The sequence below is a fragment of the Miniopterus natalensis genome, chromosome 12 (assembly GCF_054644295.1).
Source record: "Miniopterus natalensis isolate mMinNat1 chromosome 12, mMinNat1.hap1, whole genome shotgun sequence".
Taxonomy (NCBI): Eukaryota; Metazoa; Chordata; class Mammalia; order Chiroptera; family Miniopteridae; genus Miniopterus; species Miniopterus natalensis.
In genome coordinates, this window is record NC_142092.1 from 9,273,967 (window position 1) to 9,297,014 (window position 23,048).

A 23,048-nucleotide genomic window follows, 5' to 3' on the forward strand; every position below is an offset into this window, starting at 1 on the left:
TCACAGCGTGGACAGGGTTGTTACTTGCATGTGGTGGATGGAGACCAGGAGTGCACAGGGCAGTCCCCCACTGAAGAATCAGCAGGCCCGAAATGTTAATAGTGCCCAAATTGAGAAAATGTGATTGGGTTGAACCTATGCAGCTCCATGATGGGCCTTGATCAACACATAGTTTCTAAGCACTCATGAGTATTCAGTATTAAATCCATTTGTTTTAAATGATAGGATTTCAAATTTTCTCAGGACAAACCCCAGTTATATTCTGGCTTCTTCCTGATTAAAATCATATTTGAATTTTTATGTATCAGAGTGGCCAGTGAAAGAGCAAAACACTACTGCTTCCTGAATCTTGCTTCTTAACCATGTAATGGGGGAAAATGTGTGTGTTTGTTTTTTATGTGTCTGTTGATTTTAGAGAAGAAGGCGGGGAGGGGGAGGGAGAGAGAGAAACAGAAACATCAACTGATCAGTTGCCTCCCGCATGCACCCCGACAGGGTCAAAGTGGCGATCTTTTGTTGCACCAGAAGATGCTCCACCAACTGAGCCATGCTGTCCGGGGTGGGGGAGGGGGGATGCTTTCCAGTGCATGTTTTATATGGTTAGTTTTCCTTCAGTGGTAAATTGTTTACTGAGTTAAACTTTGTCCACTTAAGCTTAAGTAGATATACATTCTGTAAAAGTGAAAATCAGTTAATAGTTTATATATTGTATTGAAATAAAAGGAACCTTGGTAATCTTGCGTATCTATTAGATTGAACCTTTTATGCCCTAAGAGGTCTAATAAGCAAGACTGTTAACTATTGGAAATAAGTTGCTCAGTTCCAGGTTGGGATTTAGGCATTATTTCAGTTAATTTCTTCAGACTGCCTTTTGTGTTTGAAGGAAATAATGTACATGTCATAAGCTTAGCCTTAAAAAGTCTAACCATCTCTTACTACATTGGTAAAGGATGCATTATCACAAATATTTGTAATAAAAATAATGAGGTTTTTTTCCCCCCCTCAAAATGATTTTAATTTAAACATGTCTGATTTTGAGAACAAAAACACACATGTTTGAAATAAACCCATACATTTAATTTAGGACTCATTGTTTTTTATTTAGATTATAGATTATTCTAGTAATAGGTGTGCCAGGTATATATCTTTTAATTGTAAAATAACAAAGAAATACTATGGAAGTTTAAAAAATATTTTTAACTTACAGAATTCTTAACTTTTCAAGCAATTTGTTTCTTGTTTCTTTTATCATTTTATAAAATGAGTATTATATCATAATATGAAAACAGAGTCCTTCTGATAATCTCAATATTAAGGATTTCAGATTATAGAAGAGTTAACGGTGAAACTCCATCACAATAATATTTCCTTCCTGAGAATTTCAGTGTTATGGGTGCGTTAGAGGAACAGGCACAGAATAATTACTTATTGTGGTGGTGTGGAATATTTCATCTGCTTTATTCCACTTTGTCTCTTAGAACCTTTATCCAGAAATAATTTGAGGCGTTTGAAGTCCACCCCTTGCATATGTATCCCTGAACTTCATAGAAATGGAGCCACGCTTTCATGTTTACTTCTGAAATTTTCTTCTTTCCCTTAGCATGTGCTGTGCTTGGTCCCTTGCTTTGCTCTGTAAATTTAGAAGTTCTGAAATTCCACCAGAAAACCCTGTTTAGGATTGTTAATGACACTGCACTTAAGTCTGTGTGACAGAGAATTCACATTTTTATGGCATTGAATTTTTCTTGCTAAGACCATAGAATATCTCCACTTTAATATATATATATATAAGTTTGATAACACTTATTTGTTGTCTTGTCCTCGTGTGGCCCGATGCGTGGTCACTGCTGGTCCATTTTACTTTATGGAAGGCAGCTTCCCTTTGTTTTTCAGTGAAGCACAGTAACCTCAGTCCTTGACTATCTCCCATCTGGAACAATTTCATTCTCCACCAGATTGTTCACAGAAGAAATGCCTTGGTTGTTGAACAAGCTTCAGCCTAACAAAACGTGCCTCTCAGGCCACTGACAGACAGTGTGCCAGTCAGAGGCAGTTGGCAAAAGGGATGAGTAGCATGATTTTAAAACATAAAGGGGCCATCAGGGATGCTAATGTTGCTAAGGTGTGAAAGAAGCAACGACCACAGGCTATTGAAGAGGTAGAGATACTGTTGTGCCAGTGACCTCGAGGGAAGACGCTACAGGCTGACCTGAGAGACAGCTCTGCTCCGAGAGCTGAAAGTGACTCTTTTAAGGCTAGTAGTGGGTGGTTCCATACACTTAAGAAAAGAAGTGTTTGTTTATGGATTAAACAGTGTATTAGACATGTGCCGTATGTAAGAAAGGGTAAAACGGAATTATTTGGGCATCTGGAATGGATTAATTCAATTTACATTATTTCTAAGGGGAAAAGATGATTCCATTTTTGACAAATCGCTTCTCCAACAGCCTTCCAGAACAAATTAAGTTTGAGAACCAAGGTTCCACTGTAATATATTTAGGTGGTGCTTCTAGGTCAGTCTAGTTTCTAAATTGTATTTGTTGGCAAGCAGAAATGATAATTTAAGATTTTGTTGTTAAGAAAGTTAGCCAGTTTTCACTATGGCATCTAATTTAGAAAAATATAAATCACTTGCTGGTGATTTAATTAATTTGGGGATCTTAATATTACTTAAGTAAACAATTTTAGGATAGAAACAAAAATGTTTTACTGAATGTATACAAAAAATGCTACAGGAACATAAAAAAGGAAGTCACTAATTCAGTATTTGGGTGCAAGTATTTTATATGGTAAAAGAACTTACCAGGTATTCAGAATAGCAGCATTTGTGCTGGCCAAGGACTGAAGAGACCGTGTACTTCTGTGAAGGGTTGGGGGAGGAGATTAAACATGTGCTGTACCTCAAGGATTAAAGTTTTTAGCCAAAGAGAATTGAGTAAATTGAAGTGAACTATTCAATTTTGCTATTCAGATTTGCAAGAAACGTTTCTTTAAAAGTGTAGATATGCATTATAATTTTTGTTTAGTTATTCCAAGACTGATTATATTTAGGCATAGCTGAGACTGGAATTTTCCAGTGCCCCTTTCAGCAAGATGGTTCTTGTCACTGCTTTTCTTGTCCCTTCCGAGTGTCTACTACTGTGGTGTCCCCATAGGTTGCCACAGGCTGAGTAGCACCAAAGTGAATATTCAGTGAAATTACATCCAAATCAGTGTGCCAGGTTCCAGTCCGTTTTACTCTTTGAAGTAAAAGTACATAGTAATGTCACGTTTTTTCCAGTATTCTGTGGGTATTTTATGGACTGGAACTTAGGAAAGCAAATTGTGAAAAAGAAAATTTATCATTTTACACTGTAACAAGGTCATAAAGGAATACTGCAGTAATTATATTGTTTAGTAACTATAAATGAGCAGCCCATTCTATTGAGTTTGATTGGCTACCGTTTATTGAACACCTGTTGTGTGAAATGCCGAGGCTACTTAGCAGTTGCTCCAAAGACAGTCCCTTCCTCGGAGAGCCCATGGGCTAATGAAGAGAGTGCTGAGGCTTGTGACCACAGTGCAAGGCAGAACTTGGAAGGCAGTTAGGATGCCGTAGAGATTTCAGAACACCATCTCATCTCATCTGGTCCAGACGGAACAGGAGTCTTGGAGAAAGATGGATTTTGAAAGATAGGTGTAATTTTGGCAGCTAGAGTTGTTGGATTTCTTGGGGGGAAATGGTATGGAGGTGGGAAAGGGAAGGATGAATTTGGTGACTAGCAGGGAATCTGATGTCGCCAAATCACAGGGCTCAAAGAGAAACATTCGGAGTAGTGTGGTAGGTAGGCTGAAGTCCTGTAGAGGCAGGCTGTGCTTTGGCCAAGCAGTATTCCATTGTGTATATTTACCAAATCTTTTTTAAAAAATTTAATTTTTCCCACCACTATTTATGCCCTGTGCCCTCTTCCACCTCCACCCGGCCTGCAATCACCACAGTGTACTTGGTGTCTCCAGAGCATTGCACCCCAAAGCAGCAGAGCATGCATTTTTTTCAATTGCACATGGACCATTTTCTAGGCTACACCACATGTTAGGACACAAAACAAGTCTCAGTAAGTTTAAGAAGATTGAAATCATATCAAGCATCTTCTCTGATCATAATGCTATGAAACTTGAAATCAATCACAAGAAGAAAACTGAAAAACACACAAAGACATGGAGGCTAAATAACGTGTTACTAAGCAATGAATTGGGTTATCAACGAGGGCAAGGAAGAAATCAGAAGATACCTCGAGACAGATGAAAATGAAAGCGCTACCACAACGTACCTGGCCAGTCCAGTACAGGGCTGAAGTAGTAGGGGCAACAGGAGCATTCTTCACGCTTGACCACGTGGCCCCTTCCCACGCCGCGCCCTGCTCCTCCCCAGTCGTTTCTGTCTGTCCCAGCCAACTCATACCCTCTCTTTTTCTCCCTCCTGTACCTCCTTTCCCTCACTTCTGCTCTCCTTCCCCAGCTGTCAGAGGCAGCTCAGAAGTCATGCTGGGGAGCACTCTGAAACCTCCCGTTGGGATTAATCATTCCTCCTCTGCTCCCACAGTGATTGTCTTACCCCCTCATGGTAGCACTTACTGCATTCTGTCTTATATTATGGCTGTTTCCATCCCTCCCTTCCTGCGTCATATTGTAGGGGTTCTTGTTCCAAAAGCCTTAGTAGAGTAGCTTGAATACAGATCAACTCAGTATGTGTTTGTTGAATGAATGAATAAGAGATCTTGTTTACACAGTTTTAATTTCTATTATATATGAAGAAATAGATGCAATAGAGACCAAAGTGGTGGAAATTCTAAAAGACTTTAATGAAGAGATTGTTTGGAGAAGCACGGTATGTGCTCTGTCTCAGTTCATGAGTACTGACCACAGCTTGGCGCTCCTCTGTCCTTGCCGGAGCAGAAGCACAGTCTTTCTTCCACGCCCGGCCCCTGCGCCAAACCACAGCCTCTGCTCCAACTTTCCTACCGCCTGCGAATGTGCCGCCGGCTACAAGATGCAGCAGATACCCTGAGGTGGGGACAAAAAGAACACCTGAAAGCCAGGCAGTGGACGTCCCCTGATTTATTAAAAATGTCTCTCCTTCAAAGTTTACCTTTATGGTACAAGCATTTTTTAAAGGACTTTTCAAACATTAGCAGAGTTCTTAAAACTCCTACATGAATCAAAGTTGGGCTTAACGTGTTTTATGCACAGGTGTGTTGGTTCCTGCACTTTTCCGTCCATAAAGGATTTTAGGTCACAGGTCAGGGTGATACATCTGCACGTTTTCTTTATGCCCTTGAAGTTCATTTGCACCCACATCCTTTTGTGGCTATTGATTTGTATTCAGAAACCCAGTTCCTCACCAGTAAATGGGGGTATTGAAATAGAAGGTCTCTAAGATCGCACTGTATAAGCATTTAAGAAAAAATCTATTATATAACAGCAGGAATTAATTTTTGTCCAAGAGCCAATGCCTACAGAATATTTAATAGTTTTGTGTTTAGACTGTTTGCCACTAGATGGCAGTAAAAAATTTATCCTTAGCAATAAGTGCTTATCAATTTTTAACGGTTTTTTTTGGTTTTTGTTTTTCCCTTTTTATTGAATTTATTGGGGTGACTCTGGTTAACAAAATTATACAGGTTTCAGGTTTACAATTCTACAACACATCATCTGTACACTGTATTGTGTGTTCACCACCCCAATTCAAGCCTCCTTCCATCCCCACTTATCCCCATACCTCCTCCAGCTCCCTTTACCTCCCCCGCCCTCCCCCTTTAAGTATCCTTTGAAAGAGAGATTTGGAGGTCTAAACTTTGAGGTATCTGTTTTGAAATTATCTAACAGTAGGCAAGCCTCAGTATGTTCTTTCTTAAGACCTATGCTTATTTCATCCAGACATAAAACTTGTGTGGCCCCCCCATAGCAATTTGTATTAGGGAATTATGGAGAAAAAGACATAAATTAGCCCTGCCCTGTGTGGCTCAGTGTCAGCCCTCGCAGTGAAGGGTCAAGGGTTGGATTCCCAGTCAAGGGCTGGATTCCCAGTCAAGGGCAAGTATGTGGGTTGTGAGTTCGCTCCCTGCCTCTAGTTGGGGCACGTGCAAGAGGCAACCAGTGGATGTGTCTGTCTCACTTCAATGTTTCTTTCTGTCTCTCCCCACCTCCCTCCCTTCCAATCTCTCTGACAAGCAATGGAAAAAATATCATCAGGTGAAGATTAACAACAACAACAAAAAGATATAAATTAAAGCATGTAATTTCATTTTACGAAATGAAATTACAAAATTTTTTATTTTTTTATGATAAAAAGTAAGATATAGTAGTTGTAGAAACTTTGGAAATACAGGTATTTTGAAGAAGACATTTTAAATCACTCCTAGATATAATCTATGTTAATCATTTGTTACATTTTTTCCCAGTATTTTTTTGTGCATACAAAATTAAAATCTCATGGAACATATAGTTTTACATCTTATGTTTCAAACTAATGTTACATTGTCTTTTCTTTCCTGTGTCATTAAATGTCTTTTTACAACATGATTCACACTGTTGGATAAGTAATGAATCCAAGCAACCCAGTGTTGTTGAGTACTTTAGTTCTAGTTTTTTACTGTTAGGCTGCTATAAATCTAAATCTTTCCATAGGATGTATTCTTGGAAATTAAATTACTGAGTAAAAGGATATGACTTTTAATGCTTTGGCTACATGTCATCAAAGTGAGTTCCTAGAAAGGCTTTGCAAATTTGAGCTCCCAGCAGCATCAGTGCCCCTCTTACCACGATCTTGCCAATACTGAGTATTACGGAATAGGGTTGTTTGTTTCTTAACAGGGCAGGAGGTGGGCTGGGGAACTAATTTTTATCATTTTTGATGTCTAAAAAATCAGCTTCTAACCATATCATTTTGGAAATTTGGCCCAGGACAGATCTGCCAATTAAGTTATTTTTATGTTTCCAAGACCTTAAGTGTTACTGTCAGCTTGTCTAATGCAGGCTTTGCGAATACTCTCTAGGAAACTGTTCATGGCTATTTTAAACATTACTCAGAAATTCTTTACAATCCTCAGTCACACCTTTCGAATGTATTGAATGTCCTAGGTTTTTTTAACTTTCATTGGCGTGGCTACCAAAGTAACTCATGCAGTTTTGGGAAGCCCCCCCCTCCCCCCTTGCCTTGGTCCCAAGGCCCAGGATGTGAGTGCTTCCGGGAGGCACAGACGAAAGCCTTGGCATGGTTTTCCTTAAGACCTACAATCTTAACTGACCCTTAACTGTTACAGCCTTAAAACTGGTTTTCTCCTATTGTACGTGCACTGTATTACCTCTATCCCAGATGGGTCTGTAGTACTTTGTGCTTTAATTTTTTAAGGGTCAATCATGTAAATTATGATAGCCACCTTTTATAGGTGGCTTAATTGTAACTTTGCTTAATTAAATTTTATTAAAAACTGAATTTTAAGGGAGGTGTCATACTTAGAAAACAGCACAGTGCCTCACACAATGGTGAGCACTCAATAATTTTTAGTTGTCGTAATTGTTAGAATTCCCACAAGCAGAGACACTTATGGGGACATAGAGGCTGAAGGAGCCCTCCCTGCGGAGGGACTGGAGCATACTGAAGTCCTGAGCGGCTGAAGAGCTTGTGGCTCTGATGGGCCTCAGACAAGCTAGTGAGGGAAGGTCAGCCTCAGGTAGGAGCTTTGGAAACTAGTTTGGGCTTCATCTAAGAGTCATTGGAACCCATAAAGGGCTTTAAGCCTAGGACCAATTAGATTTGCATTGTTTAAAAAAACTATTCCAGCTGCCTCATGCAGAGAGAATAAGGGGAGGCTCCTTTTAAGGTAATTTGGTGATAGAGTAGGTAACCAGCCTTGGACATGTTCCTTAAGCTCTGTGTGTCTCGGTTTGCTCACCTGTAACACAGATTCAATAATAGTACCTACCTTATAGGCTGTGGGGATTCAATGAGTTGCTATTTGTAAAGTGCTTTGAACAGCTTCCTGAATATAAGTGCTTTAAGTGTTTTTTAGCTAGAATGCCAAAAGTCTGGTGGCAGAAGGTTAATCACTTCCAGTTCTGACCCCCCTCCATCTGGCATCAGAATGACCCACACTGCCCAACTGAGCCCTTGGCTGCCTAGTTTTCACATCAAGCTCAGCCTCCTCCCTCCCCTGCCTGGTCTGGTGTGGGCACCTACACGTGGATGTGGCAGATGGCTGGCCAGGCCTGGCTGGTCTTTCCTTTCTAGAACACCTGCATTGCCCACACACAGGGTCAGGCCCAGTCACTGCCGTGCTTCCTGCTGGGGGAAGGAGGCAAAGCCTCCTGTAAGCACCGCCCTCACGGGATGGCCCCCTGGCTGTCCTTGATCTCTCCGGGCTTTTCTAATTTGAAAACAGTAGACGGGAATCTCATTTAGGGGCAGCAGTTTCAACCTGTATTACTTAGTAATGTTGCCTGGAGTTCTGTTTTGAGGATACTGAGGCAGTTCTGAGCATACGAAGGGTCAGGAGCTACACGGAAGGGTGCTACCAGGTCTGGAGTGGAACCCTCCTCGGGGGGAGACTCCGCAGAATTGGGGGAAAAGGGGGAGATGGCACAAAAAGCCTCCTGGGTGTTTCTCATGTGTTATTAAGTTTGACGGTGGGCAAAATTTTTCATTTTATTTTATATCCTTTTGAATATGTGAAATAGTTTATGTGGAAATTGAAATGAGTGCCCAGGCAGATTAGTGATGTTTGCCCTGGGCATTGCTGGTGTGTGCGGTCCAGGTCTCGTGGGGCCTGTCCTTGACTAGGATGATACAGCCACCTCCCTAGATGCGACCGTTTGTCTGCATATTTGTGTGTGAACTCACACGTTTATATGCACATGCACAAATTCGTTTTATCTTGCAATATATACTCACAAAATGCAGTATAGGACTTTAAAAAAAATTTAAAATGACTGTGAACATACTGAAAACCACTGGAAAGTACACTTTAAAATGGGAGAATTTTATGGTGTGAGTTATATCTCAATAAAGCTGTTAAAAAATAAAATATTTCCAAATGCAACATTTTTTCAAAAAGTTCAAAATATTTTTTCTTGATTATAAAAGAAATACATACAGATATAGGAAACTGGAAAATGTATTAAAGTAGAAAGAAGAAAAAAATATATGTACCATAATAGCACCACCTTAGAGACTGTTAATGTTTGGTGATACTTTCATTAGTTTTTCATTCTCATGTATGGCTTATTTGTATATTGATGTGATCGTTTCTATGTATTAAAGTTTACATCTTCCTTTCTTCATCTAACAGGATAATATAACCATTTAAAATGCTATTATAAGTTTTTCATAAACAGTTAAAGGCTTACATTGAGCCACTGTGTGGACACTGTGAATTAGTCATTCCCTGCGGCTCTACGTGCTCATCAGAAAGAGCACTGAAATGAGCATCTTCGAGCATAATCCCTGTTGTTTTATTTGGATTTATTTCCTTAAATGTAAGCCAGATATATTAAAAGTTTTGAGTGCTTTTAAAACCTTATATACATTTTCAAGTTGCTTTCTATAAGGCAGGCCTGTGTCACTCTATGAGGCACCTTTGTTCAGGTACCAGCCTCTGGGCACACAGGGCCCTGGCCCTTCGAGCTTGAGGGTGCGCTGTAGCTGGGTCCTGCCCGCGCATACTCTGGGTGCCTGAGCATGGCTCGCAGCACCGCCGATGTGTGGCGCTCACAGAGTACCTGTTCCAGAGAGCCCAGAGCAGTGTCAGTTAGGTATTCATGTCCATAAAAACCTTTAATTTATTAAGTGAAAAATTTTGATGTTTAAATTTACCTGTTTTGATTCTGAGGGTGCACATTTATTCAAGTGTTTCTTGAGCACCTGTATTTTCTCTTACAAGTTATCTGTTCATATACATTTTATGCTCGGTGTTTGTCCTTTGGTATTTTGCTCATTAATTTGATTACATATGATCTGTATTATTTGTAGTCAATATTCTTCCTAGTTTGTACTTACATTTTATGAAAAACAAAAGGTTTTGCTTTTATTTAGAACAATCAATTATTTGGTTCCTTGATTTTCAGTTTACAAAGTTCCCGATTTGAAAAGCACAGATATTTTCTTCTTGTTTATTACTTCATTTCATTTTTACATTGATCTCTTGAATTTACGTTAAATTCAAGTATATTTTGATGAGTAACAAAAGGTAGGAATCTAATTTTTTTAAAATAGTTTTCCCTGCACTATTTTTCACATAATCTTTCCTTTCCCTAGTGATTACTGTGTTTCTTGTCATTTGATTTTCATCTATTCTGATAAAAATATTTTGCTAATTTTAAAACCAACCAAGATTACATTCTTAATATGGTTAAAGCACTGTTTGTTCATTATATATTTTTGTTTCACTGTTAACATGTGTTTAAATTGACTTACTTGGAATGTAATAATTTCAGTACTAACCTATTTCTTCCTTACCTTGAATCAAAGTGAATATTTGGATATTTGGACACATTAAGATGACTCGTTTCATGGAGACCATCTCATCTACAAATGACCCAGACTCCAGGCATTAAATATAACAGGCACTTGCATTCACTTTTAAGAACTTTATTCTCTTTCTGTTTATGTTTTCAGGTGTTGTTATCTCATATACTTTCAGCATTCAGATTTGATATGAAAGAAGTTGGTCTTTTTACTCAAAGTCTTGGGTATGCACCTGCAGATTACTATCCTAGTTTGCTCAAAAATGTGAGTATTTTTAATTTATTAGTATTGAAATTTTCATTGGTTAATATATCATCAGCAAAAAGAATAAATGGAAGTATTTCACTTCTCCAGAAGAGATGTTTAACTTTTCTGTGTTTATCTCTTCTTAGTTGGGTGGACTTATGGCCATATAAGGAAGAAATGTGAGATGGGAGCTTATGGGAAAGAAGGAAACCAGGAGAGGTTATTCTAAGTCAACCAGCTTCTCTGTCTCTTAACACATTTCATTTATTTTCTCAAAGATCTTTAGGAGAAGAAATTTCCTTAACCAATGTAAACACAGCCTCTTATTGTTAGACAAATTTTGTATTTAAAATGACTTGATAGGAATTTTTGTGTTAAAGCAAAGAATTTAATAACAACCTTGTGAATAAAAATACTATTATATATTTACACCTTAGTATTAAAGCCTTAAATTTTAGCTAAATTGAAGAAATTTTAATTTTGATCTTAACATAGCTCTTCTAGAAACTGTTAGGAGATTTTATTTTATGTTTATTAACTAATCTTTTGGATGCTTTATACATTAATAACATGTTTAAAAATAAGTGAAATTAAGAAAGAAATTAAGAAAGAAAAAATAAAGTAACTCTAACATGGTTTTATTTTTAATGGGATTGGTTTTAATTCTTAGGAAATTGATAATCTGTCTATTGTTCATTTGCTTAAATAGGAATTCAGAATAACACACAGTAAACATAAAATCCAAATTATTAGTAAATGTAAGTTGGCACTGCTGCTTTTCACTTTAACAAAGCACAAGGAGAGGGCTGGTGGAGGGGGAGGGAATCTCAGTGGAAATACCACTCACACCAAGAAAATAGAACTGATGTCATCCTGTTTGCAGTGTGAGTTAACCTGCAACTGATTTTGTTTTACAGATGGTTTTATCATTAGTGTCTGAACTCAGAGAGAATCATCTTAATGGATTTAACACTCAAAGGCGGTAGGTGTCGAACTAAACATCCCTCTTCTCAAGTTTCAAAATGTATCAGTTTGGTTATGAGAGAAAAAGTTTATAATTCATAGGAAATGCGTATTCATAGTTATGGTTATAGCCTATGTAGAAAGATTATTTTAGTGGAATGCATGGAAAATTGGTGAATTTTATCAAACTTTTTTGTAATCACTATTCTCTCTACTCTTGTAAGGCAATAAATCATGCAATGTGCCTTATTACCTTATGCTCCCATTGAGTAAAAAGCCCTATACATACAGTAGGGAACATGGAAAAAACGTTCAGCTCCGTGTGTGTGTCACTTACACACATACACACAATCAGGATGTTTACAAGGCTGCAGATACTTGATGTATGCATATGACCTATATAACCTATTTTAAGAAACAATATTCCAAAATTTAGACTAAACAAGTCAAATAAAGTCAAACAAATTAAAAAGCAATTAATCACATCATAAAATGTTTCTTCACTATGAGAAAGAATTCAAAGTTGTTTTCATTGGTGAGCATTTCATTTTTAACAAGTCATTAACTAAGAGAATCTAGGCACGTTGTGATTTTTTTTTTGGTAAAGCTATTGCCATTGAAAGCTTTATCAAAAGTGGTGTTTGCTCTCAGACTTTAGAAATCCTTTGAATCTAACCCTTAAAGTAAACTATAAAATTCTTAGATGAAAACATGAGAAAATCTTCCTTATATTGAATTTGGCAGTGATTTTTTGGATATAACATCAAAAGCACAATAAAAAAAAGCTAGATAAATTGGACATCATTCAAATTAACTTTTATGAATCGCAGGATACTATTAAGAAGGCAAAAAGACAACCTACTGAATGAGTAGGTTGGAAATCATATGCCTGATAAGGTATTAATATCCAGAATATATAAAGAGCTCCTAAAACTCAATAACAAAAAATTAAATTTAAAAATGGCCAAGAGACTTGACTAGACATTTCTCCAAAGAATATGTACAGCTGGCTGATAAGCACATGAAAAGATGCTCAACATCACTAGTTATTAGGGAAATGCCAGTCAAAATCACAGTGGGATACCACATCACACCTGCTAGGATAGCTGTCATTTAAAAAACAGAAATGAAAACTAACAAATTTTGGTGAAAATGTGGAGCAGGCAGAACTCTTGTGCATTGCTGGTGGGAATAGAAAAAGGTACAGCCACTGTGGAAAACAGTGTGGCAGTTCTTCAAGTTAAGCACAGAATGACATTAAGACCCAGCAATTCTACTTCTAGGTACTTTGAAAACATCATGCTTAGTGAAATAAGCCAGACACAGAAGGACAAATACTATATGATTCCACTTATATGAGATACCTAGAATAGGCAAATTCATAGAGACAGAAGGCAGACTAGAGGTTATCAGTGTCTGGAGGGAGTGGAGTAATTGTTTAACAGGTACATCGTTTATGTTGTGGATGAGGAAAAACTTTGGGTGTAGATTGTGGTGATGGGTTCACAGCCTGTGAATGTATTTAATGCCACTGAATGGTTACCAATTATAAGTGGTTAAAATAATAACTACTACATATGTTTTACTGCAGTAAAAGAAATTAAAGAAAAAACAAATGTGATACCACTATAACTCCCTCAAATAACTAAAATTTAAGACACATTAGCATGTGCTGGAGAGGATATGGAATTACTGGATCTTTCATAAACTGTTTGTGAGAATGTGAAATAATATAACCATTTTTGTAAACAGTTTTGCAGTTTAATATAAAGTTAAATGTAAACTTACCATATGACCCACCAATTCCATTCTTGAGTATTTTCTCATAACAAATGAAAACAGGTATTCACAAATACTTCTGTATAAATATTCACAGCTGCTTTACTTGTAATAGTTCAAAACCAGAAGCAATTCAAAGGACCATCAACAAGCGAAGGGATAAACAAACAAAAAATTATCTGTTACCACCATTTAAAAAATGAAAAGACTAGTTATACCCTGAGAAAATATTATTAAATTGTACATCTGATAAAGGGCTCAAACCTGTAATATATAAAGAACTCCGTAAATAAGACAAATAACCCAGTTTAATAATTGGCAAAAGACTGGAATACCTGTCACCAAAAAAAGTGTACAAATGGCTTATTTGAAAAACACTAATACTTGTATATAAATGTTTATGGCATTAAACATTATTAAACATTATTCATAACAGACAAAAAGTGGAAGCAACCAAAATATCCACCAACTTACGAATAGATAAAGTATGGTATGTCCACACAATAGAATATTATTCCTAAGAAAATGGAACAGCTACTGACTCATGCTACAGCTTGTGTGAACCTCAAAAACATGCTTAGTGAAAGAGCCAGTCACAAAAGAATACACTTTGTATGATTCCTTTTTTTATAAAATGTCCAGAATAGGCAAATCTATATATATATATTAGTTGTTTCCTGGGGCTAGAGGTAGGAACAGGGAGTTCCTACAAATTTAACACAAAAGATCTTGAGGTGATGGAAATGTTCTAAAAGTAGATGATGATGATAGTTGTCCAACTCAATGTTTTATTAAAAATTTGGGGATTATACATTTCAAGTATGTGCATTTTGTGGTATATAAAGTATACCTAAAAATAATAAGATGCATTCCTAGGGTGCATTGAAAGCATTTCCAATCATTTATTTACACATCAGGTAAGGACTTTGATTTAGCCTGTGGTGAATGTTGAATAATGGGTCTTTTGAGTAGTAAAATTAAAAATTTATTAAAAGGAACTTTAAAAAAATCAGTAGGAGACAATTTGTATGTATGCCCTATACCAAATCCCAAAATATATCAAGTTGATGATTATTTATTTATTTTATTATCCTCACCTAAGAACATGTTTTATTGATTATACAGAGAGAGGAAGGGGCGGGGGCGAGGGGAGAAACATCTATGTGAGAAACATTGATCAGTTGCCTCCTGCACGCACTACGACTAGGGATCAAACCTGCAACCTTTTCGTGCATGGGACAGCTCTCCAACCAACTGAGCCACCCAGCCAGGGCAAGTTGATGATTTTTTAAACACACACACACTCACACTCACACTTAACAAATGGAAGAGACCAGCCACAGACTTGAAAGATATCTGCAACCTATAAAACAGACAAATACAGAAATGCCTCCTGCAAATCAATCATAAAGAGGCAAACACTCCAGTATGGAAATGAACAAGAAATATAAGCAGGTCATTGCAAATGAGGAAAACTGCATAAAAATAAACATGTAAAAAATTCTTCAGGGGTGACGTCAGCAGGATAGCAGAATAGGAAGCACCAGTCCTTGTTCCTCCTCAGAGACACTGACTTAATAGTATTGGGCCAAAGGGCCTTTATGAGAACTCCAGAAACCAATTAGAAGTCACAATATCCCAGGCAAGCTCAAAGTTAAGAATAGCTATATTGAAACAGGAAAGAAACCCATTTCACATCAACCACAACAGCCCTTTCCCTAAACCAGCCCAGCTTGGTGGGATTGGGAGGAAAAATCCAGTTTATAGCTTCTCCCTTGGAAGGGAAAGAGAAGAGTGGAATGTGCCCAATGTTCTGGCTTTTGTGGGGCTGCCTGAGGCACTGGTATTTGTCTTGCCTGACTCTGATCACTCACAGGGCACTGCCATACTTTCAATACCGGGGGCCATCGAGAGTTAGAGCTCAGCTGCTTTTTGCAGCACCGGAGAACTGGGAGTACTACAGACAGGAGGTTGGCTCAGGTCGGTGTGAATAGGGGAAAGCACCCAACTCTGGTAAAGATAAATATATAAACAAATGCAAATTCCTATAATACTGCAATATTGGTCCATAAATTACTTTTAATTCTGGAATAAAATTTAAATGATAAAAGTATAAAAAATAACCATAACTGTAAAACTATGTTAATGGATACAAAATATTAAGACTTATAACTTATGACATCAGTAACATAAAGTGTGTGGAGGAGATATAAAGGAATAAAATTTTTTGTATGCAACTTAAGTTGTTATCAGTTTAAAACAGATTGTTATAACCATGAGATGTCTTATCTAATCCCATGGTAACAAAAAAACCCCAAAAACTATAGAAGTTGCACAAAGGAAAATGAAAAGAATCAAAGTATATCACTATTTTAAAAAATCAGTGAAACATGAAGGAAGTCAGCAAGAAAGAAAAAGAGGGTCAGAGTAACTACCAGATGTACAGAAAACAAGGAAATGGCAATAGTAAGGCCTTCTCTATCAGTAATTACTTTAAGGTAAATGGATTAAACTCCCTGATCAAAAGCCATAGCATAACTGAATGGATTAAATAAAAACAAGGCCCAACTCTCTGCTGTCTACAGACTCATTTTAGATGTCAGGATATACATAAGCTGAAAGAGAAAGAATGAAAAAATATATTCCATGCAAATGGTAAGCACAAGAGAGCATGCTTATATTAAACAAAATAGGGTTTATATAAAAAAATATTGCAAGAGACAAAGAAGAACATTATATAAAAACAAAAGATCAGCTTACCAGGAAGATATAACATATATAAATATATATGCACCTAACAGCAGAACACCAGAATATATGAAGCAAACATCGATAGCTTTGAAGGGAAAAATAAAAAGTAACACAATAATCATAGGACATTTCAATACCCACTTTAACATACGAATCCACCAGACCAAAGATGAATAAGAATACTGAGGACTTAAAAAACATTATAGATCATTTAGACCTTGTAAATGTATATAGAACACTCTCCCCAGTAATAGCAAAATCCACATTCCTCTCAAGCACATACACAGACGTTCTAGATCCCATGTTAGGCCACAAAATAAGTCCTAATGAATTTAAGTTGAAATCATACCAAGTATCTTTTCCAACCATGATAGTATGAAACTAAAAATCACTAATAGGAGAAAAATGGGAAAATTCACTTATACGTGTAAACTAAACAACACATTGCTAAGCAATCAGTGGGTCAAAGAAGAAATCACAAGGGAAATTAGAAAATACCTTGAGACAAGTGAAAACAAAAAAAATTGTACCAAAAATTACAGGGTGCAGGAAAACCAGTACTAAGAGGAAAGTATAGAGTAGTAAATGCCTTCATTAAAAAAGTTCTCAAACAGCCTAAATTCATGCCTCAAGAAAGTACAAAAAGAAGAACACACTAAACCCAAAGGTAGCAGAAGGAATAAAATAATGAAGATTAGAGCAGAAATAAACTAAATTGAGAATAGAAAACCAGTAGAAAAAAATCAAAGATGAATATTGATGCAAAAAAAACCCCCTCAAGCCCAGCCTGTGTGGCTTAGTGGTAGAGCATCAACCTTTGATCCAGGAGATTTGGTTCAATTCCCGAATCAGGGCACATGCCTGGGTTGGGGGCTCAGTCCCCAGTGGGGAGTGTGCAGGAGGCAGCTGATCAATGACTCTTTCGTCATTGATGTTTCTCTCTCTCCCTCTCCCTTCCTCTCTCTGAAATCAATAAAGATATATAAAAAAAATTCAATGAAATACTAGCAAATCAAACTCAACAATGCATAAAAAAGATTATGTTCAATGACCAAGTGGGACTTATTCTTAACATGCAAGGATGGTTCAACATAAAAAAAAATCAATCACTATAATACACCATATTAACAGAATGATGCACAATACCACATAATTTCAATGGATACAGAAAAACTATTTGATAAAATTCAACACCCTTTCATGATAAGAACATTCAGCAAACTACGAATACAAGGAAACTACCTCAGCATAAGCAAGACCATATGCAAAGAGCCCACAGCAAACATCATACTCAATCGTGAAAGACTGAAAGCTTTCCTTCTAAAATCAAGAACAAAACAAGGATACCCTCTCTCACCACTTTTCAACATAGTACTGGAAGTCTTAGAGCAATTAGACAAGACAGAGAAATAAAAGGCATCCACATTTAAAAGAAAGACATAAAACTTTCTCTGTTTGTAGGATGACATGATCTTATATGTAAAAAATTAAAGATTCTGTAGAAAAACTGGTAGAACTAATAAATCAGTAAAGTTTCAGTATACAAAAAATCAGTATTCAAACAGTTGCATTTCTTCTATGCACTAACAATGAGCAATCCAAACAGAAATTTAAAAAAAAAGAAGTCCCATTTACAATAGCATCGTAAAGGACAAAATACTTAGGAATAAACTTAGTCAAGTAGATGAAAGACTGACACACTGCAAACTACAAAACATTGGTGAAAGAAATTAAACAACACAAATAAGTGAGAAGGTATCCTATGTTCATGGGTTGGAAGACTGATGTTCCTACTACCCAAAGCAGTCTGTACTACTCAAAAATAAATGTTAAAGAAAGTCAGTTATTTTTCTTTTGCAGAAGTAGGAAAAAAGGTCCTAAAATTCATAGAGAACCTCAAAGCACCTAACTAGCCAAAACAATATTAAAACAAAGCTTAAGGCCTCACACTTCCTGACTTAAAAACATTACAAAGCTACAGTCATCAGAAGTTTGGTCCTGGCATAAAGCCAGACATAGACCCATGGAAAGAATAGCAAGGAAGTTGCAGAAACATATCTATAATATGTCATTACTTATATAAAACTTTAAAACACTCAGAGCAATACATACTTATAAAGTGAAAGTCTTAAGACGAGAACAAAGGACCTCCATCAACTTCTGGGGAGTACTAACTCCCGGGAATTAGAGGAGGAAATGGGGTGGGAGAAGCGTGTTTCAGCTGTAACTGAAACACTTTATTCCTTTAAAATAGCAAATAGACATTATAAGATGTTGCTGTAAAATCTGGGCAATGGGTACATATAAGGCGGGGCAAAAGTAGGTTTACAGTTGTTCATATTGAAAGTAATACAATAATTAACAAATAATAGTACAAGAATGAACTGCTGCATACTCACAACTGCAAACCTGCTTTTGCCCCACCCTGTCGTGATGTTACAGTAGTTCTCCATGTTTTTCTATACATTGTCAGTATTTTATAATTAAACTTTTAAAAACTAGAATATAGTGTTGTCTAGTAAAATATTGAAAGTGAAAAGATAATACTCATTTTCTCACCCTTGGACAGAAGAAGGCAGTAGTTTAGAAAGGCCTCCAAACTCCACTGACCACAATTAGGAGAACCTGATGGAAGATAATAGCTGATGTGCTCTCTGTAGCTGAAAAACTTCCATTTGTGCCAGATGGGGGACAAGTTCACTCCTAAATTCATGACTGTTTCTTCATGAAGGATGTGTGTTTTTCAAAAACAAATTCCATGGTACAGAGCAAAGTCTAATGAAGGGATGTTGGCACCCCAGCTGGCAGAACAGAAAGGCTAGAGTGGCAGTTAACTTGGTGAGTAGTTTAGGAGATTCTTAGAGCAAGTCTGTGATGTAATTAGTAAAATTCTTAACAAGGTTTCCAAGAATATGAGATGTCTGTGCTAGTAGAATGTTCTTTGCACACTGACGCATCTGATACATTCCTAATTTGCTCTGTTGCTTGATGTTTACTATGGAGTTCTTTGCTTTTTTAGAAATAATTTGAGAATTCAACAAGATAAATTTCTTGCAGGTATTTTTCTGAATATGTTCAGCCCATATATAGTTTTAAGGGAAATTCAATCTCTTGGATTAGGTTCAATTATTCTTATCAGAAGATTGAATTTACAAAGCAATTTGATACCCAACATACTTTTTGAGTCTCTTTATGAGCTTTTAAAGTCCTGGTTTTAAGACATAAAGCCAGGAAGTTCTGCTCTCCATCTATAAAAGAACCTGGATCCGTAAAAGCTTGTGTGAGACTCAGAACTCTCTTAAGTCCACAGTTCTCTAGTGAATTATAAATTCAACCAGTGTGTGCTCTTGTCCCACATAAAAAAAAAAACTGATTTCATGAAATCAGGTAGTAGAATAGCACCATGATAACATTTGAAAGGGCTGCCAAACATACTGGAGCCATTATAGTTGTTACTGTTAGAAGTTATTATAATAATTAAAATATGTATCAATAACATATAAATTTTTTCTACTGCATACGTGAAGTTATCTCTACATTTTTAAGATTTAAAAATCAAAAAAGTTGAATCAGAATACAGCAGAGATCAAACTACTTCCGGTACACTTGAATCTCCATGTATTTCCATTATTTATGACACTTGACTCTTATCATTACTCTCCTTCCACAAGAATGACTATAAATGTTCAAACAGCCAAGAGCCCCCCAGACTTAAACACCATATAAGCAATGCTGTAGTGTTTTTCTCTTTTATTTTTTTAATAGAGGGCATCCATACATTTGTTTTTTCACTCTTCACCACTCAGATGTTTAAAGTTCATTTCAAAAGATTCAAAAGCCTGATAGAAATTAGTCTTATAACTTAAATACATAAATTGTCAGAGGAACAAAAAAATAGGAAAATCTGTTTAGTTTCTTTTTGCATTATTTTTAAAGGCCTGATATATGGTCTTGTCATAGCATTTTAAATAGAATTTCACTTCCCACCAAGTAAAATCAACAGTTCAGTGACAGAATGTTTAAACTCTCTTGTTCTTTGCTGCACACCGTCCAGAAGGAGCAGCATCCTGGCCTCCCTGAACATCGTCAGTGTATCATGTGGTTCAGTGGTTTGCAGCAGATGGTTTGGCAGCTGCAGTGCAGCCACATGGGAAGGGTGTTTCCAGCAGGATATGGTTCCCATTGAGCCTTCTGCAGCTGAGCTCTGTGCAGAAATCATTTGGAAGTGCCGCTCTGCAATCAAGACCTAATGCTCAGTGTAACCCAGGCTGGAAAGCGTTGCATGGCTCTGGTGGAAGTTGGATCTCTGTGCTGCAGACCAAAAGAGGGAGACGTGAGGGCCATGAGCACTTGGAAGCCAATCAGATTATCACTTGGCCTGCCTGCATCTTGGTAGAACCAAGAATTACCTAAGTTTACATAAGACTTTAGAATTTTTTTTCAGGAAAATTATCTTGGACCTGTTTCACCCTAATTGGGAGATACAGTCAGCAGCCCATAAGCTTTAGTGCTTCATAAATGCGCTTGTTGCCAAGGTTGCCTTTTTCTACCCACCCAGTCACCAGTGGTAGTTGCTGACTCTCCTCCTGCCTTTTAAGATGACGGGAGAAAAGTTGCACTTGCTAGCAGTCACTTAGAGAGGCGGACGGCTAATCAAGGCGAAGGGCAAGATCTCCGCACTACCCCCCTGCTTCTTTATTTCAGAGTTCTGGATTTGTTACAGGCACACAGAACTCTCAGGCATAGTTCTCAACTTCTCAAACATTCATCTCACACACACAGATACAACAGCTTACCTGCCGCCAGCTCACCCAGTAATGTCATATTCCAAAAAGTTGAGGTATTTGCAACTCAAGCTCAATATGTCTTTTTGTCACAACTTAGATGATGAACTCAAAAGCATTCATTTAGATCAAAAAGCCACTTTGATAGTGAGTTAGAGAAAGATGTTAGAGCACTGTGGAAGGCATTGTTGTTGAAGAGACTCAGTTATTTAGGAAAGTCGTAAAGAACAGAGGTGAATTTTAGAGAAGGTGAATATTTGAGGAGAAAAGACAAACTGTTCATACATAAGAAAATTAGCATTGTGTAGTTTGACAGAAAATTATCTGAGATTCTTTTTTTTTAAATTTTTTAAAAAGTATATCTTTATTGATTTCAGAGAGGAAGGGAGAGGGAGAGAGAGAGAGAAACATCAGTGATGAGAGAGTCATTGATCGGCTGCCTCCTGCACGCCCCCGACTGGGGATCGAGCCCTCAACCCGGGCACGTGCCCTGACCAGGAATCGAACCCTGATCACCTGGATCCTAGGCCAACGTCCAACCACTGAGCCACGCCCGGCCGGGCTATATGAGATTCTTACTGTTGGTTATCAAGAAAATAATACAGCTAAACTAGTAATTTATAAGAATTTATTAACAAAATATAAACCTTAAATATAATCAATCCTGTCACATATCCTTAAAATACAGGGTGTCCCAAAAAATGTATGCACATTTTAACAGTTGATAGCTCAATTTTGAAAATGCAATGCATTTTAATAAACACTGCCTTTATAATTATTCAGGGTGTGTGTGTACATTTTTTTGGGACACCCTGTATTCAGATTATTACTAGAGATTAAAACCTAGTTCTGGGGACTGCTACTAAAGTAGTGTAGAGCAGCACTTCTCAAACTTCAGTGTGCTTAGGAATCCCCTGGAAAGTGTAAACAAACAGATTCCTTGGCCTCACCCTCAGGGATGCTGATGTGCTGATTCGAAGGAACACACTTTCAGATTTTGAGTAGCTCTGATGTAGAGAACTGGGGCAGGTCCTGAAGACTGAAGTGTAAGACCTTTGAGGATAGCACCTCTCACAATCCACTCAGGAGAGAATCAGGTGAAACTAATGTAAGAAAACTAAGCCCAGTGATGAACCAAGCCCATGAATGTCCTGGCATTTGCTTTATACTCCCCACTCCTAGAAGTGACAGGGAATTTTAACAGATATATAGTACTGTTAAATGGGCAGGATGGGGGTGCTTTTAATGACCCACAAATTATGAGAAAGGTTTAAAATTGTAGATGATAGGGCATTTCTGAAGGAGAATATCACGGCCCAGAAAGCTTCCAAAAGAGGACTACTGCAGAAGATAAAAGTTACTTCTGGGGTGGACTCAAGGAGTGGGAGGGTACCTGGCAGCCAACAAGATGACCCGTTGGGCCACAGTAACAGCAGCCAGCTGGCTAGGCCCTCACACACTCCTCCTCACCCACTGTCCCCAGACAGACAACAGAAAGAGGGAGGACACTTTGATGGAGAAGCAAGCACCAAAAGGCTATCAATTCCCCGCAGTTTTGAGGTGCACTTAGGTTCCAAATGCAACTATTGACAGCCCCCACCAGCACTGTATCCTGACCCTCCCCACGAGTACTGGGGACAGGCTACATTAAACAGGGCATTCATGGAGAGGCTAATGTGGAATCCCAAAATCCAGAAAGCAGAGTCAAAACGGCTCATGGAAAACCAGCATCCTAAGGAGAAATGAACCAAGCGCAACAAACAGAAGATGCAAATACGCCCATCAAATGCATTCTCTAGGATACGCAAGGGGACTTTTTAAAGGAATAATAAATTGTCCTAAAAGTAATAAGAGAAATGATCAAATCCTTGAAATATTTTTTTGAGACAGGATTTATGGGAAAAGAAAAAATTCAATAAATAGACTGAATAGGAGATACAGCAGAATAGCAAATAATGACTTCAGGGACTGAGCCAAGGAGCCCTTCTAGGGTATAGTACAAAAGGACAGAGAAGTAGAAGGTA

At 37.5% G+C, this 23,048-nt stretch overlaps 1 protein-coding gene across 7 annotated transcripts in view; it reads left to right on the forward strand.

Annotated features, from left to right (window-relative positions):
• The window catches only part of FANCC (FA complementation group C), a 222,828-nt gene that overhangs the window by 149,093 nt on the left and 50,687 nt on the right, over window positions 1-23,048 (forward strand). For all 7 annotated transcript variants that reach the window (XM_087822607.1, XM_087822608.1, XM_087822612.1 and 4 more), the window contains 2 exons: window positions 10,652-10,765; window positions 11,665-11,729. In XM_087822607.1, the coding sequence (XP_087678733.1) occupies window positions 10,652-10,765; window positions 11,665-11,729 (179 nt within the window). The remainder of the gene's footprint in view (window positions 1-10,651; window positions 10,766-11,664; window positions 11,730-23,048) is intronic.